This window comes from Myotis nattereri (assembly GCF_964212035.1).
Source record: "Myotis nattereri genome assembly, chromosome: 8".
Classification (NCBI taxonomy): Eukaryota; Metazoa; Chordata; class Mammalia; order Chiroptera; family Vespertilionidae; genus Myotis; species Myotis nattereri.
Window position 1 is genome coordinate 52,202,920 of NC_138083.1, and position 19,276 is coordinate 52,222,195.

The following is a 19,276-nucleotide window of genomic DNA, read 5'->3' on the forward strand; positions in this document are numbered from 1 at the left end:
CACCCTTCTTGGGATGATGTTAGATGAGACAGTGCAAATGGGATGAGATGGAGTGAGGAGAATGATGCAGCTCTGAACCATAGTGTTAGGCTACTGTTGACCTTTGACTTTATGTCAGAAGAGGATCATCTGCTCTGTGATGATGTCCATGGTTGGGTGTCAGGAGCAGACAAGATTGATGGGTAGGAAAATTCAATATTTTCGGACCACGGTTGATCAAGGGTACCTGAAACCTGCAAGTGAAATGGCAGCTAAGCGGGGACGGCTGTATGTAAAATCAACCTGTCATACTCAGAATTTCTGTGACCAGTTTCCGTTGAGAAGGGCAGTACTTATATTATACCTTATGGGGAAGAGGTGGTGAGAATTTCTCTAGTTCATCACTGTCCAATCAACCTGTAATGTGAGCTACATGTGTCAGATTTAGTTTTCTGGTAAGCACATTAAAAAAAGAAAAAGTAACAGGTGAAATTACCCTTTAAGTAGTTAATTTAACCAAATACATCCAACTTATCATTTCAATATTGTATCAGTATAACATTATTATCAACACTTCATGATGTTTTATTGCAGGAGCTTGAAATTGGTGTGTGTATTGACACTTCTACTAGCACATCACCACTCAGAGGCTAAATTTTCATCTAAGGCCACAATCTATGTTTACATTGATAAACTCTCCTTCACAATGTAGATTCACATTCCCAAGCTGCCCCAGGTAGACATACACATTCTTTCAATAAGTGAATCCAGTATCAGTTTTAAATTTAAATTTATATTAATTAAAGTTAAATACCACGTTTCACGTGCTCACCAGCCAGTGTGGCCAGTGGAACTAAAAACTGATAAGACTCGGTGATTTCTTCGAATGTGTGTGTGGAGGAGGGGTGAGTAAAGGAGAGAAAGATGCCCATCGAAGGGCAGCCATGAGTCCTGTGTGAGCTTTTGAGCTCCTGAGTCATGGGTGAGACGTATGTGTGGCTAGATCCGTTATATCTACCTGGGAGATAGAGTTTAAGAGCTAGTGAATACCAGTGTGAATGTTTCTTTGAAGCCTCTGTTCCTTTTATTCCATTTAATGAATGGTAATTTCCCTTGACTTCTAACAGTATTTCCTTTGGTACCAATGTATAGCTTTATTTTATTATTTTTTTCATATTTACCTTTAAGATTATAATAAGTTTTGTACTATATATTCATTGAGATTTTTATAATGGCTCTAAGGTAACATAGTTTGTCAAATGACTTCAAATACGGTGCTAGGCCAGAGCTAAAATTTAAATTCCTGTCTGTAAGTTACATGTGAACTATAGATTGTGTACCATTCTTGCATTCCAATAGAGAAATAAAAATTGGGGCTGTCTTCTTTCTAACTCTGAGAATAAATTTTAAATGTCCCAAATATGTGTAGGATTGAACTGTACTCTTAAAATTTCATGGAAATAAATTTCTTTTTAATTGTTAATAACAGGTTTATCCCTTCATTTCCAATTTTTATGATTATTCATGTACAACACTTCTTGATGTATTACAGGGGAAAAGCCTTTCAAATGTGACGAGTGTAACTTTGCCTCCACAACCCAGTCTCACCTGACTCGGCACAAGCGGGTGCACACGGGAGAGAAGCCCTACCGGTGCCCCTGGTGTGACTACAGGTAAGGACTCTTTCTGAGCAGGTAGAACACTTGGGTCACCGCCAGGGGTTAAAACCCGGTTAAAAGTTACAGAACAGTGTCTCTGGTAAGCATGAATTAGCAGTTGAAAGCATCATTCACTAGTTTGCGAATTTAATTCACCACCTAATTTTAGTGACTCATAAAAATAATAAAATTCTTTTCAATTTTCTATAATCTTTACATTTAGGATTTACAATCCTTTGGTACACCTGAATTTCAAGTGATTTAATTTCTTGGCCAAAGTAAGGAACCATTTCACTTAACCAGTCATTCAGCGCATATGGCTTCTTACCTGCTATGGGTGAAGCACTCAGGCAATGGAGATAGCATTAGAAAGACTTCCTGCCTTTAAGGGTGCTGTAGCATAATAGGTGACCTGTAATGTTCAGAAATCATTTCAATACAGGGGCTCTGGGTAAATATAGAAGCCAGGACAGTGTATGGAGAAGGAACACGTTTGGCCGGAGTCGTCCTAGCGGAGCAAGCATTTCAGCCAGTTTAGAAGATTGGTCAATTTCAGACACATGCATGCTCTACAAGCAATCAGGAGATATTGGCAGAGTAGCATTTTTATGTTCAAGGTATGTTGGAGGGCATGTGTGCTTGTGAGGTCCATATGACAAAGGGCCCTGCCTGTTGCAGAGTTGTGGTCAGTGGCAGCAAAGCAGACATGCAGAGAAGAGAGAGATTCAGTAACTGGAGTCATCCGCTGTGACCAGGTGTGTGTAGGAACAGAGGGCAGAGGGACAATAAGATGGAGATGATATTGCACCTGGAGCTTGTGAATGAAATCAGCATTCTTGAGGTGTCTGTGAGACACCACAGGGTGTGCAGGCAGCGAGTGACTTCTACCTTAGGAGCTTTGCCAGCAAACTGTAGCCTGAATCATAGTGGGAGGCCTTCTTCATGCTGGAGCGGAAGCTCTCGTGGTGCCTGTTACACCACATGCAGAGAATGGTTCTTTCAGCACAGCCGCCTTTGTTAAATATTATAATCTGTACCTTAAACCTGATGCCCTCTTTATTTTTTACTTATTTATTTTTTAAATTTCAATTCTTTAATGTGTTACATAAGTCTCCTTTTCCCCCCATTGACCTCTCCTCGGCCACCCCCAACCCCCAGCACATGCCCTCACCTTCCCTCCCACGCCCTGTCTTTGTCCATTGGTTATGCTCATATGCATGCATGCAAGTGCTTTGGCTGATCTCTTACCCACCTCACGCCCACACCTTCCCTCATAGGTTGGATAGTCTATTTGATGCTTCTATGACTCTGGATCTGAAGCCCTCTTTAAAAGACTGGTTTTTCTATGTCTCTCAATGTACCTTGTGCATTCAGTAAATATATTGCCATAATCTTTATTATTATCCTCATTATTGCATTAAGTTTTATTTTAGAGGTCATCTAATAGTACAGAGATATTACAGATATATTTCATTCATTAATTATTCATTCTTTCAACATTTTATGAGTTCTGTCTTTGCTGAACAGTAGATTGGTGTTTCTTGGAAGTTTGGTAAAATGGTGACCCGATTAGAGGTAGTCACAGAAATTCTAAGATGCTCATAACTTGAGTTCTTAAAAAATAAATGTTATTGGAGGTTCTTTTTTCTTATTAAAGAGGTCATACCATGTAGTTGCCTTCCCTATAAAACACAAAAAAGAAATTAGAAAGTTATAAAAATTTCCCTTAATTATCACTCCTACTGTTAGGATTATATCTTTTTAGTCTGTACTCTATGCATAAGGTTTGAGTTGTTGTTTGGGGCTTTTCTGTTTCTTTCATTGTAAATTTTATATTTCACATTTAAATTGTAACTACCCTTATGTTTAATTTATCTTGCATAACTATGGGTTTCAAGCTGTTATTTTTAAGTAGCAGAACTATTATTTCAAACAAGGTCATGTATAGACCCCATATATATTGGAAAAATGGGAGAATATTGGGTAAGGATTAAAAGAGAAAAGAAAAAGACCTATTTAGATTTTTGTGCTTATCTATGTTTGTTTGTGTTTTTAAGGAATTGCTAGAAGTATAATTTAAGGATTTTGATAGTATTACTAAAAAGGCTGGAATTGAATTTTGTTTTGCTGATTAGGACTGTGCTTTAGTAGACTCTTAAGTCTTTGTTTGCATAAATATATTTCAAAATATTTCAGGTTTCCTCTTTGAAATTATCTTATACCTTTGCTAAGGTTAAGGTTATATCACTTATCCTTGTGATCTCCCTGAAATAGCATCACTTCCATTGAGACATGCACTTGAGCCAGCCGGACCCATCTCTGTTAACTGTGTTAGACCTCTGCGTGCACCGCAGTGAAAAGGGGATGTATTTTCTAAGAATACTGTGCCTGTCCCATGAATCAGTACTCAGGACATTTAAATCTAGTCAAATCTACCACATTTTCTTTTGAAATGCTTACAATACTTGATAAAAGGGTGACTTTATATTAAAAATTTTAAATAATTGTTATTGAAAGAATAGTTTGAACAATTTTTGTTCATTTGAGTTTTATTATTCTGTGTACATATGATTAGATTTGCTTTATGAACAAAAATACAGAAAACTTGCAAATATATGAATGCTTCTTAAGTTAGGGATATGAATGAAGTGTGGAATTTATAACAGATACCTTTGTTTTCTTATTGATAAGCAAAAGATTTAAAAATGAGCAGATAATTAAGTTCAAAATGATTGTTTTGGTTGCATAGCATGAAAAATGCTTACCATACTTGCCTCACAACAATAAGAAAACATCTTCTCTCACAGGATCAAGTAAATTTGAATATATATGATTTCTGTATAATAAAAATATCTATAAGATAAAAATATCTATAAGATGAATACATTTGCTAAGAAGATTAGGTCATATTTGTGTATTGGTACCTTTCCATAATAGTTTATTACTTAAAATACTTAAATAATTTTTCCCACTTAGATTCTTATTTGTTTAATATAGATACATAAAAGTAATTCCTGTAGAGTATTCTTATCTTTGCCATTATTAATACTTATTTTCAGGTATGTAACCATCATTAGAAATTGCAGTATTATTTAAATTTCATTTGAAAATATATTTTTTCATTTTATAAATTGAACATTAGTGCACATATACTAGTAGTAATAACTATTTATGAAAAATGTGGATATAGATTTGTTTACAAAAGAATTTTATAATTGGTCTTTTGAACCTGGGGCTATTTTTCAAGTTTGCATTATTAATTTAGGCAATGACATTTCATTCTATTTAGATGTAAACATGTACCCCTTTCCTAAGCTTTTACTGTCTAAAATATTCAAACATCTAATCAATTACAACTCAGTATATTTTATCATTACTCCAAAATTTTTTCACCATTAATTATTATTCATTATAATTTCAAAGCATAAATTGAGATTCATAGCAACTGTCCTATATTATTTATGCAGCAAATTCATTAGATTTGTTTCTACATTAAAATGGAAACAGTCTAACATTTTCTATATTTTTATTTCCCTTTGCTATGTATTGTCACTTTTATATTAATGAGAAATAGAAAAGCTTTAATATGTTGTAAGTACCCTCTCTAACAATGTGAATCTGTTTCCCTGTAGATTTATTAATATTAAACTGTACACTATTTCACCGAGGGCACTAGCTTTCACATAATAGTAGGTGGCCCTAATTGGACTTTCTTTTACATGAATAATCTTCTCATTGGCTTCCATATTTTTATTTAAGATTTATGGGGGAAATACAATAAGTGAATGTTAAATAGTAAATGACTGAGAAGTCACAAAAAGTAACACAAAATACTACCTGCAGTATTAAAAATATTAAGGATAATTCTATGCTGCACTTTGTTATTTTGTAAATTAAAGAAAACTAAAATTTCAAGCCAAACTCTGGCCATTTGATCCTTTATTTATTGCATCACTTTGATTGACCTGGAGCAAGCTCACCTCTTTAAGACTCTGCTTTGGGTCGGATTTTTCTCAACTGCATAACAGCCTTAGTACTTCCAACCATACATACACTCTTTAAAAAGTTTTTTTTTTTTACTATTCTACTTTTCATTTTATTCACTAATTTTGTTCTCATTTTAATTACTTGAAATTATAACCCCAAATAGAAATATATTATATAGCTGAGGAATAAAATCTATAATTCCTGCCTCATATTAAAGATTTACTTTATTGTTTTGCTAAACTTGTAGGAAATACTCTTTAGTTTTTTCCCCTTACTTATTGGTTTACTTAGCTCTTGACCATTGTATACCATAGAAGTCATTGATACTTTAGGTTTTGATCTCATGAACAATATTCTTTCCTTTTTTGGGTGAATGTAACATTGAATCCAGGTGTGGTATTCAAATAGAAATTTGCTTTTTGTGATACTTTCTAACATCTAAATATTTTGTCTAGTATTTTTTATAATTGAATTCAATAGGTTTTCACACATATGAGTGCCATAGGTAGAATTAGCTGTTTGTCACAAGTATTTGTGTACTAGAAATGTTTTGTCAAACGATAACTTTTAATTTGATTGAATTCTATCTTAACTTTGCATTCTGCTGGAAGCATTTTGGAGGTAATTTTAAGATGTAATACCAGAAAACCATGCTTGCAAAAATTCTTTACTTTCCCTTTAAAAGTTTGTATTACTTTCTCAAACATATATTTCTATCAAGTGTCTCAGTTATGAAAATTTTGCAGGTCTTAGATAATATTGTGCATTTTATGTAATTTGCCGTGTGAACATCTTATGTGTCTTATGCGTAAAGCTGTAAGGCCAGCTATTTTAGGTGTTGTGGCAGCAAGAATTCAGTGTGCAGTAGGATCTGTATCCTTATCTGCCAGGGTGTCATCAGCATCCTGAGCTAGGGAGATGGACTCCGCAGGGGAGACTTTCTGCTTTTGGGTGATCTCTTTAGAGAGTTTCAGTTTTCCTTTGGCTTCCTATGCAGGCAGGTCTCCAGGTTGTACCAGGGAAAATAGTGGATAGAACAAACTTGCATTTGCCCCGAATAATGATAAGGAGGAAAAGTAGGTGTTTGGGTAGTAGAGCATCATAGATACTCTCTACCAAGGTAGAGAAGTAAAATCATATATAACCAACAAACAGCACCCATTTCTTGTTCTGATGAGTCAGAGGAAGCATTTATTTATTTTGGGTGATTTTGAAGTTCTTAAAGGAATAATGATACTACATAAAATTAATCAAATGATGCCTCAAGCCTAGTTAAACTTTAAATCATACTGTTTTATCAGCAAAATACGCCAGAGATAGGCTAATACTGCATGATATCATTTATATGTGGAATCTTAAAAATAAAATTAATACAAGGTTAAACTCATAGAAACAGGAGCAGAAATGTGGGTGTCAGGGGCTGAGGTGGGAAATTGGTGTTCCGACTCTCAGCTCTGAGATGGACAGGTCTGAGGGTCTAACAGCAGCATGGTGACTATGGTTGTTAATACTGTTGTAAAATCTAAATTAGCTGAGAGAGTAATTCCGGTGTTCCCTCCTCCCACCCCCCCAAAAAAAAACATAAATTAAAAACAACAACACTATTTTTGTCATTTAAAGTGCAAGTCAATACTATTTTATTTATCTCAATTATATAATCTCTTTATATTCTACTTTATTGTAACTGCTTATCCAGTTAGCAGAATAAAAAACAAATGTGCTAACCTAAAAATCCAGTTACTTTGCAAACTATGATGATTCCAAGGCTGTCTTCAGATTGTAGTTTCTTTTTGAAGGCAGTGTGTCCGTGTGTGTGTGGTGTGTGGTGTGGGCAGTACCTGCTCCTGAACTGCCCCTCCAGCTCTCCCCGCCACAGTTCAGCCAGCCACAGGCAGGTGTCAGTGTGGCGGTGCTGAGGGAAGCTGGTTTGGTCATAGAAGCAGAGATGCTGCCTCTGAGGGGCTGCTGGCATGTGTCAAGGTGATATTGTGGAGTTGGGCTGTCTTTCTAATGGAATGTTGTTTCTGGTAAGTTTAGGTTGGATTTTTTGAGAGCGTCCCTTACAAAATGACATAATTGTATCTTCAGGTTTTCTATAATGAATTATGAAACTAGCTGTTTGTAAATGTATTCTCCCCCTCCCCCAAATGTTTCGGCTGAAATTGGATTCTTTCTGAATAAGTATCTTCTCATTTTCTCTGATCATTTCTTTAGTGAATTTCATTTTTAATATAATCATGGTTTTGATTTGGTTCTGTGCTTTCCATACTGTGAGTGTCAAGCTGATTGTCATACCTAACATGTCTTACCTGTACTTTTCTTTTGTATCCTGTAACACCTAAGCACGTGGGCTTCTTAAAACTTTGGTTTCAACCTGACAGCCTGTCCTGACACAGCACATGTTTGTCAGGCCTTTAGTTAATGTTGGTAAATGCTCATCTAACAAAACTCATGTAAGTAAAAAGAATCTGTAGAATTGAAAACAAATAGATTCCATAGCATTAAAAATTGCTAATTGGTTCAGATATTTTTAAAAGGGAAAAAAAAACACTAAGATAATTCCTTTTGTTTATCAGTACAAGAAAGTTGTTTTGTTGGTTGATGGAGCTGAAATAAGCTTTGGGATCACAGATTAATTAGGAGACCCATTTGAACACAAAGTGACCACACACTCCCTGTGCTATCTCTTAAAGTAGAAGCAGATAAACATGTTTATTTAACCTGCTCTCCTTGAATCCCAAATCCAGTCATTATAAAAGGACCAAAGCTATCTTTGGGGATGGTCTTTCTACAAGGAATTACTATGGACAGTCCCTTGGGTGGTAGTTAGATATATCTGTATATATTATGTTAGAAAGGAAGGCCTTAGAGATGAAAAAAAAAAATAGAAAATATTTTTTTGGGGCAATAGTCTGTTGCATAATAAGTTATTCCTTAGACACTAGAGCTATTATCACACAACAAAACACTTGACTCTGTAACTATCTATATCTCCTGGCATTGGAGGCTCCTGCCATGTGCTTGTTAGGGAAGCTCTGTCATTGCCAGGAGGGCTGGCAGCAGTGTGGGTGGGTTTCATGTGTGGGTGGGTTTCATCCCTGAACTGTGGGTGAGGAAGAGAACAAAGCAGAATAAAGGAGCTTTGAAGTAAATCAGAGCATGTGACCAGTTGTCATTAGTTCATTGAGAATGCAATATATTATTTCATTTTATTTTCAGATCATGTGTTTCAACATATTCTGAAGTATTGCCTCTCCAGGCCTGTATAATTGTGGAAGAAAGAGAAATAAGGCAAAGTGGGACCATTTAGAATGGGGTGCCGCAGCAGTGTGTGGGGTACAGGGAGTGAGGGCAGCATCCAGGCCAGCTTGGCATCTCCACCGTGAGCTCCTTTAATGGGATGAGCTGAGGCCCTTGAGGTGGTAGCGTGTGTTTCTGTTTTGCTTTCCCCTAAGAATGTCTGTAAAAAACAAGATTGCATCATTTATGAATCACACGTCTTTATTTTCTCAATTAAGAGAACGTAGCACAAACTTTTTGTTGATTTTTTCCCCTGTTTTGATGATTACTGTGTTTGTGAGAACATCTATATGGCAAGAAGGTCTCCTGAATTTATTTTCTTTTGGGGAAAGTTTGTGATTTGTTCCTTACTGCAGAGCAACCTTGGCCAGGGCTGAGGTGAGAACCATACTGCCACTTGAGAGGTCCTCATTCCTGGAGGAGGAAAATGAGTGTGCTTTGGGACCAGACTTCACCTTCATTGTGTTCAAACTTTGGAAATGCCCATAGGCTATCCAAACAGAGTCCTGTCAGGTGTGGTCAGTACTGATCTAGTTGAACTTGAAGGCATCGGTGCAATTGATATTTCCCTTGGAAAATGTGCAAAGTGGAAAAAGCAGAGGGCAAGTAGCACCTTAGGACAGGCTGAGAGGTAGCCTCCCACATCAGGTGTGCAGTGACAGGAGGACAGTGCAGGCCGCCTGCTTGTCACCGAGAGGCCACGGCTCTCCTGGGAAGACCCACTGTGGCGAAGTGACGGGAACAGAAACTGAGAAGTAAAGGGATGGTAGGAATGTGTGCTGACTGGTCCTGGAGGGGCTCTGACTGGATGGCTACTCTGTGAAAACCCTGGGGAGATGGTGGCAGGAAGAGCTCGGGATAGAGGAAGCGCAGTGTGTGTGTGTGTGTGTGTGTGTGTGTGTGTGTGTATTTTTCATTAGTTTGCTTAAGATTGCTCTAAATTTTACTTAAATGCTTACCTGCCATGGGGAAAGAGCCAGCATTTTAGCTAATAGCATGGAAGGTTGGGGTGTTGTGAAGCATGAGGGGCACCAAGGAAGTTTTGAGTAATCCTCCAGGACTTGTGGGAATCAGAGCCGTGCCTCACTGCTCCCTCCATGGGATCTCTCTCTGGAGATGGGAATGGGGCTTCAGAATTGCTGGGTCTTTCTGTCCATCTGCTAGAACAATGTTCCCACATTGGCGGGGATGGCACAGCACCAGTTGTCACCTGTGTCATGTTCAAAGTTTTGAATCAAGAATATGGAGACTATAATGGTATTATTCTTCCCTCCCTGCCACACACAACCAAACATTTCGATTTTATTTGCTTTACATGAAGAATTTCCACAAAATGCTACGTTACTTTAACTGTTACATGTAATTCAGAAATTTGCTGGGCACTAGTTAACAAGTCAGTGTAACCACTCAGCACACATCCATTGTAAATGTCGTCTTTTAAAATGTGACATCTTTTCTATGACTTATTCTAAACAATTTTTGCTAATGTCTCAAGGTTTTTCTAAGACTAGTAAATCTAACAGGCCACTCTAGTGACATCATTAGCCATTTATTGTGATGACACCAGACTCCCACCGATATTTATAGCCCATTCCATTTGCTTTACCTACCTTTTCTTTGTCTGGCTTACAACAAATAATTGTAAATTTGGTGCAGGTCTTTCATCAGCCATGGTCCTAATTACATTTTCTGTGTACATCTGTGCTATAACTTCTGTTGTACTGTTTTAGATTGATCCCTACCACCTTCAAATTGCCGTATTTATAGAAATGTGTAACTGCTGCAATGGTGCTACCAAGAGAAAGGCAGCAATAGGGATCCTGGTGGTGCTGGAGTTAGTGTGATAATAGGAAAAGTGAGGGCAAATCTGTCGCTTCTTAGGGTGAGAGGGACATGATATGTTTTCTGGACTTAGGGTGTGTGGCAACTGCTGAGTATTGTCAGTTGTCCTAGCCACTGAAAAGTGAACCTAAGTTATAGATTGTCCACAGGCTGATGCGTGCCGCTTTCAGCAGTCACTGACATTTGTGTGGCTTTCCTTTGTTTGATTCTATTGGAATTTTTGCTGCTTTGTTTCATTATAAATTACAGTCACCACAAGATGGTTATGCCTACATCTCAATTTTTGGTGTTAGCTTGGTTTTTAACTTTAAAAATGAAAAGTGAGATAGTTCTGTACATCTCGCCACAAATGTTTGGCATCATTTCTGTAAGTACAGATAAGGTAGTAGAAGTGATCACCACAGCTCCTGAAGGGAGTGTGTTTTAGCATCGCCTGCAGCACCTTATTAAAATGGTCGAGGCTGCCACCTTCTCGAGGCCAGCTCAGCTTTCTGAAGGAAGACGGGCCCAGAGACCCCAAGCAGGAGTGCGGAGAACGAGCCAGTGTGTCACCGGGATATGTCCTATCACATTCCGGCAGCCAAGTGCCTGTGCCTGAGAAATGTGTGGATGGTATCAGCATATATGTTTTAAATACATGTTCTTTTAATTTAATGATTTCTGTATGGCCTTTGAAAAATGTTATGAATATAATAATTATACAATCCAAATCTTCTTGAGTTATGGGAACTAGTTTTCAACTACATATGCACACACATACATTAACTTCATTACATCTCTTTTTAACAAAACAATCTTAAAACATTGTGTGCTCTGATGTGAAAGAGGCTCCAAACCAGGTTCCTGTTTCCTTTTTAAGGGCTTTTGTAGTTTAAAAGTGGAATACATGTTTCCTTTAGCTGTAAAAGCACAATCAAGGCACCGTGATAAGTGAGTCAGTATTGTAAAAGTAAAACGGATTTTGCCTTCACTCACATGAGCTATAGGAGGAGGAAGCTTTATTGTCCCTGGGAAAGTGATAAGGCAGAGTAATTGTATATTATACTGTCCCGGAACATCTGCCTGAAGACTGTGGAGCAATTCATCTATCACGGGCACTCCGCGTGTTGTGTCTTCCTGCTTTAACCCGTCCCCACTGCCGGCCTGCGCAGAGGTTCTGATAGGGACTGCGCCTGGGCTGGGGCTCACATTAATCAGTCCCCTTGTTCAACACTGCAGCTGACATAATTACAACCTGCACACAGCAGTTATTCACGTCGAGTCCTTGTCACTCGTGGTGGAAACTACAGCGCTGCGATCCCGGAGGAGATTGCCTTATCACGGAGAACAAGGGCCCCAGGAGTGGGAGAGAATAGAAATGGGAAAACATCTTGCGGGAGTACTATATATTCCTTTAAAACAAGACATTCGAGAGACTCACCCGGACACAGGGGCATTGTGTGCAGGCACTGAAATGAACCAGTTAGTGTTTTTAAGTGGGTTCTGTGAGCAGTTTTATAAAAATACACACAGATGATTAAATATGGTCAGTACTCTTTCGTATTTAGTGACTCTTCTCTATTAACTTTTCCTTCAAATGTGATCATATCAGCTTAGAATTATAAAAGGTTTAAATGCTCCTTGATAGGATGCAGTCTAACAAAATGAATAAAGTATGCATTTTAAATCTACTATCAGGCATCTATACACTTAACTCCGAGAGCTTTGCAAGGAATAGAGTTAGAGCCAGGGAAGGTTTCTTTAAAAAGACTTTGAAAGATAGGGAAGTGCCCCATCCCATGGGCCAAGGAGCAGAAATATCGACCGAGGAGCCGGAAAATAACCCTTCTGTGCTGAGCTGCACCTCCGCACTCTAACATGCACAGGTGAAGTGCCAGCCGGTTCCTCTCATGCCCATTTGTGAGGGTATGGTGTCTGCTTGGCACTGAAGAAGCGTTTACAGTCTCAGACAGCCCCTTCCCTACCCCTACCAGACCTGGAACATGTGTGCCTGTGTGATTTATGTGGTTGTCTGCAAAACTGGTGAGCCACGCTAGTACGTGCAGATGCCAAAAGTGGCTGGTATTACAAACCCAGCTTTTTATTTTTCTCTCCAACTTTATTAGATTGTCCCAAGTAGAACCAGGGTCTGGTCTAGACTCTCAGAAATATTGTGAAATGTTTTTGGATCAGGAACACTTTTACTTATATCACCTTAAGTTTGCAAAGGTTTCCACTAGAACGGTGGGGAACATCTGGTCCACGAAATCATTTGGTCTGGGCCTGCCAAGGCATTAGGGATGAGTTAATTAAATGTTTGACCAAATATAGCAGGCTAATTTTTAAGTTGATAATTTTGTATGGCCCACCAATGATGTTAAAAATATCCAAATGGCCCTTGGAGAAAAAAGGTTGCCCACTTCTGCTAGAAGAAACTACAGTATATTTTCATATGTATATATACACACATCAGAGATACATAAAACTTGATTTGTAAAGTAGTATTTTTTGGAGGTGGCTCAACGTTTCATGCATGCACATCTGTGTAGTTCAGGCCCCCGTGATGTGTCTGCACCTTTTTGCCCTCCTTAGCCTCTCTCACAAATGCGATTTGAATGGTTGCTGGGACAGAGAAGGTGGCCAAGGCTGCACTTTCTCATACTTTTTCTGTAAGGCTTCTCATCCACATGCCTTCCTGGTTTTCAGCATCTCACTTTGCCCAGTTTAGCAAGCTAACAGAAAGGGAGAGGATGACACGCACTCCAAAGACAAGGAGTGGGTGTGTCTCAGAGGTCCATTCTTAACATCGTGGCCCAGAAGCAGGGAGAGACCCTCACCAGCGTTGGGCACACCTGGCAGTTAGTGGGAAGAGGAGGAGGCTGTGCAGGGCTAATCCGGCATTCTGGTTTTCACACGTCCTGAGCTTCCAGCGATGGTGTTACCTCATCCTTGGAAATTATTTTTGTAGTCAGATAAGTTTGACGAGCACTCTATATATTTCACCCTTTTCCACTTCTTCAGGCTCATAATGAACAGCATGTTAAAGATTCACAATATTCCTATCATAGAGAAACATGTCATGTTGCTTAATGAAGTATGTGAAACTTTGGTCAGCAAGGCCTTCTCCCCAGAGCCCTGTAGAGACCATGCCGGACGAAGTATGCTGGAATATATCTATTCGTTAAAGGATAGACAACGATAATAACTGCTGCACATTTCTCCCTGAGACTCGGGGCATTAGTTTCTCAAAAGCACTAGTGTAAGGCACCTGATCCCTGCTCAGCTTACTCAGTGATTTCACTTACGTGAGCATTCATTCAGCCTTTTGACTTGGTGTCAGGTGAAAGTCTATGAGGTTATGCTCCTTTCTCTAAGTTGCTGTTTTCCTCGACTAATGACATATCAGTATATTAAGAAGGAAAATAGTTAAGAAATGTATATTTTCTCTTTGGGCTGGGGAAGAAGAGCCAGGAGGCATCAAGATCTAGGGTCTGCACTGCTCTCTTTCCTTCACACAGCCTGTAGGGCAGCCCGAGTCCTGCGCAGGTGCATTTTGCAATTCTTATTTTTTCAAAGTGTGTGCAGGTGGCTGTTTTTGAAATGCTCAGTTCTCACTAAATAATTTGGGTTTCTAACAGAGACAAAGCCCAGTGCCACTGCCTCCAATTTCCTCCCTTGCTTTTCATTGTTTTCCAGTAGAGTGGGAAGTAAGAAGGAGCTCATTAGGTTGAAAGCAGGTCATGGCTTTTATCTGTTGTAGGCGCCATGTGCACAAATTGAATAGAGGAGTAACTTGTGGACGTGGACGTGGGACCTTGAATGGTGAAGAAGAGGTGGGGAATTACATGCTTACTGTCAGGACACAAGGAGCAGTGTAACAGTCTGCAAAATTCCTGTTTGACAAACCAGTCTGAGGCACTGGTGAATCCATTGGTAAGTGTGTGGTTAGATGTTTTAAAATCAGGTTAGTAGAGCATTTTGAATAGTGGGAAAGCAAGATATTTTCAGGGCATCCTCAATTAAAGATATCACTGAAGGGGCAGGGAGTGTAGCAATCCTATAAGTGACAGCTGGAATTTTCAACTCTGTTTGAAAGTGATGTTTCACCTAATGAAGCCCAGCCTTTTGTTAAGGTTATTGGTATACATGACTTATATTCCTATCAAATCATATTTGCTTTGAGGACATATGAAAAATGATTCATTTTAATGATTATTTTATGGAGTAGACAATAAATAATAGGATGAATAAATCCATCTTGAAAATAATATGTCAGTACATAATTTTTTTTGTAACCACAGACTTTCCACATAAACCAGAGCAGTGATTAGGCTGAATCACTTCTGTTGTGGAAGTGCCACTCAGGGGCTGGCTCCTGGGGACAATCTAATGGGGTAGGCTGGAGCTGTGGCTGCCACGTGGCTCTTCTCCATGAGCACATGTGTGTCAGCTGCACTGAGCATGGCCGTGAGTGCTGGGACAGCAGCACAGCCTGGCACCTGCATACCTGGTCCACTCGAGCAGTGAGGACGATCAGTAGTGCACCACTCGCCGCCTGCTTCTCTGTATTTACAAGTTCCTTTTGCTTCTAACACTCACATAATTATAGGTGAGAAATGCAGAGCTCTTTCCAACCAAGATTCTAGAAATACTTTCTTCTAGCACTTTCATAATTTAGTGTTCTTATACTAATCTTAAATTCCAAAGGACATTTATTTTTGCATGGACCATAAGACTATAACTTATTTTTCCATGTAGTAGGCAGTTGACTCAACACCATTTGTTATATAAGCCATCATTCCTCCTTGATCTGAAATGACCTTTATATCCCTTTGTCTTTTGGTGATAGCATTCCAAATAACATTTATCTATTTTCTAAACATTCTTGACGGAATGCTCCATTTTAGGCAGAGGAATATGAAATTCTTTATTTTTGTATAGCTTCTATCCAGTTTTAAATTTAAATAGCACAGATTGGTAATCTGAAATTATCCAGTTCTTTCCTCATGCCCCCATTAGTGAGAATGTAGGTGGTAGAGAGCTGTGTATCCTGGGCTGTGCTATGTGAAGGGAAGCAAGGTTTGAGCTTGTACATAGGAGACTTTCTTCCAGCCTGCAGTGATTGAGCAGCTCTGTGTTTCTCTCTCCCACAGAGAGTCTCAGGCTTGTTAGACTGATTTTATGCTCAGGAAATTTGTAATTAAATACTGCTGGTTAAAAAAAAAATGTGGTAACTTCTCAAGTTTAATTTATATAAAGCTTTTTATTTTTAAAATTATCACTTACTCACTTTGGATTCACGTTATAAAGATATGGCAGAAACCTCTTTCCACTGAACTCTTGGATAAATGTGTACTATAGTGAGTAGTATTGAAACACTTAACTACAAGGCAAGTACAGAAGCTCAAAGAGTATATTCTGAACAGGCAGGAAAAAATTGGATTTCCAAACATATACACATATATACATTAGATAACTTTCAGGAATCTATTTTTACTCAAATGAATTGAAATTGCCTTCTATAATCAGTAAGAAAATTGCTAGTAATGATCCAGATAGTTGAACTGTTTGCATTTAACAGGAAGACTGGTAGTAATAATAAAAAGTGAATTCAGTACCTACCACATATTCTGTACATATTTAATGTCATTCCCCTTAACCCTCATGAAGCCTTATGAGACTGAACAACAAAAAGTGTTCCTTGATCAGAAAGTATGGGAACCATAGTGTTAAACAAAATTAACATATTTCTTTATGTAGAACTAGAGGCCTGGTGCATGAAAATTCATGCACTGGAGGGGGGGTTCCTCAGCCCGGCCTGCCCCCTCTCACAGTCCGGGAGCCCTCAGGGGCGGGAGGCGACCTGGTGATCAAGGGAAGGCGACACCCCATCTCACCTCTGCTGCTGCCACTGCCGGCAGCACAAGCCTCGGCTGGCCCTGGTTACCTGAGCCTCGGGAAGCCCTGGGCAGCTGGGGGACTGAAGGGACTGGGCGCTGCCATCTTGTGGCTGTGGACGCCACCATCTTTGAGGTCAGGGCAGTTAATTAGCATATTCCCTCCTTATTGGCCTTGGGCACTGCCATCTTTGAGGGTGGGGCAGTCAATTAGCTTATTCCCTCCTTATTGGCTGTGGGTGCCGCCATCTTTGCGATGATGTGAGGGTCAATTAGCATATTTCCTCTTTATTAGATAGGATTTTCAGAATTTTTTTACATCAATTTACACACACAACAGGCCAAATTGGTACATAGAAATTACCTGTGTCTTAATGATGGTAATTTATTATTGGCTGAGGTCTCTCTAGTCCTGTGGTCAACTCAAGATGTTTGCCAGGCCAGCTCAGGACCACAGTAGTGACTGGCGACATGGGACTGGGGTAGGATTTGTGATCTGGGGAGAAAGCAGCACAGAGTGTGCACTCTACCAGAGGTGACCCTCCTGCAGCATGGTTCATGTGATAGATTGGCACCTGTGTGGACAGGCCAGCAGACCTACAGGCACACCTTGCTTTATTGCGCTTCACAGACACTGCATTTTTTATAAACTGGAAGTAGACCCTTAATCAGCAACAAAATCACAACTCGCTGAAGGCTCAGATGAGGGTTAGCATTTTCAGCAATAAAGTATTTTTTATTTAAGGTATGTACATTGTTTTTATAAGTAACCCTGTTGCATACTTAATAGGCTATAGTATAGTGTAAACATAACTTTTATATACACTGGGAAACCAAAAATTTTGTGACTCACTTTATTGTGATATTTGCTGTATTGCAGTGGTCTGGAAATGACCTGCAATATATCTGAGGGACACCTGTAATAGAAAATCCAGTCTTAGCTAGTTTGGCTCAGTGGATAGAGTATCTGCCTGCTGACTGAAGGATCCTGGGTTTGATTCCTGTCAAGGTCACATGCCCCGGTTGCAGGCTCGATCCTCAGTGTGGGGCGTGCAGGAGGCAGCCAATCAATGATTCTCTCTCATCATTGATGTTTCTCTCTCTCCCTCTTCCTCTTTGAAATCAATAAATATATATATACTAGAGGCCCGGTGCACAAAAATTTGTGCACTCGTGGGGGGGGGGGCATCGCTCAGCCCGGCCTGTGCCCTCTCCTAGTCTGGGACCCTGGGACCCCTCAGGGGATGACCACCTGCTGGCTTAGGCCCGCTCCCCAGGGGATTGGGCCTAAGATGGCAATCAGACATCCCTCTGGCAGCCCGGCAGCCCTCGGGGGATATCCACTTGCCAGCAGGGAGCAGGCCTAAACTGCAGTCGGACATCCTGAGGAGGCAGGAGAGGCTCCCACCACCACCACTGTACTGGCAGCCATCAGCCTGGCTTGTGGCTGAGCAGAGCTCCTCTGATGTGAGAGCGCCCTGACCACCAGAGGGCAGCTCCTGCATTGAGCGTCTGCCCACTGGCGGTCAGTGTGTATCATAGTGACCAGTCATTCCCAGTCCTTCTGCTGTTAGGGTCAGTTTGCATATTACCCTTTTACTATATAGGATAGAGGCCTGGTGCACGGGTGGAGGCCGGCTGGTTTGCCCTGAAAGGTGTCCTGGATCAGGGTGGCGGTCCCGCTTGGGTGCCTGGCCAGCCTAGATGAGGGGATGATGGCTGTTTGCAGCTGGTCACACCCCCTTCAGTGTGGGGGTCCCCACTGGGGTGCCTGGCCAGCCTGGGTGAGGGGCTGAAGGCCATTTTTAGGCTGGTGGTCGACTGAAGCTCCCAATCTCTCCTTTTTTTCTTTTTTTCTTTTTTTATTCTGGGATTTATTTACTTTCTATGGCTGTCACTGGAACTGAGAGCCGGCTTTAGCTCTGAGGCTTGGCTCCAGCTCTGAGACCTCGGCTGCTGAAAGCAGGTATCTTGGTTTGTTTGGCTTCTATAATTGAAACACTGTTGCAGCTCCAGCTCTGAGGCCCGGCTGGCTGAAAGCAGGTTTCTGGGGTTTGTTTAGCTTCTATAATTGCAACATTGTTTCTTAGAGTGCAGCTCAGAGGCCGGCAGCGGCAGCGGGGAACCTTGGCTTCCTCCATCACTGGAACAAGCAAGCCTCCTGTTCGCTTCAGCTGCCTGGCTGCTGGCCGCCATCTTGGCTTGCAATTAATTTGCATATCACCCTGATTAGCCAATGGGAAGCGTGTCGGAGGTATGGTTAATTACTATGTTTGTCTATTATTCGATAGAATATGTATAAAGAAAGTCCAGAGCCCTGGCCAGGTAGCTCAGTTGGTTGGAGCATCATCCCATATAGCAAAAGGTTGCAGGTTTGATTCCCAATTGGGGCATGTATGGGATGCAACTAATCGATGTTTCTTACACCAATGTTTCCTTCTCCCTCCCTCTCCCTCTCCCTCTCCCTCTCCCTCTCCCTCTCCCTCTCCCTCTCCTTCTCCCTCTTCTTCTCCCTCTTCTTCTCCCTCTCACTCTTTCTCTTTCTCTCCCTCCCTCTCTTTCCTTTCCTCTCTCTGAAAAGAAAAAAAATCAATAAAAACATATCCTTGTGTGAGGACTTAAAAAAAATAAAGT

The 19,276-nt window shown here is 40.2% G+C and overlaps 1 protein-coding gene across 1 annotated transcript in view; it reads left to right on the forward strand.

Annotated features, from left to right (window-relative positions):
• The window catches only part of ZNF407 (zinc finger protein 407), a 400,972-nt gene that overhangs the window by 270,804 nt on the left and 110,892 nt on the right, over positions 1 to 19,276 (forward strand). The window contains exon 8 of the mRNA XM_081097576.1: positions 1,532 to 1,652. Within this exon, the coding sequence (XP_080953702.1) occupies positions 1,532 to 1,652 (121 nt within the window). The remainder of the gene's footprint in view (positions 1 to 1,531; positions 1,653 to 19,276) is intronic.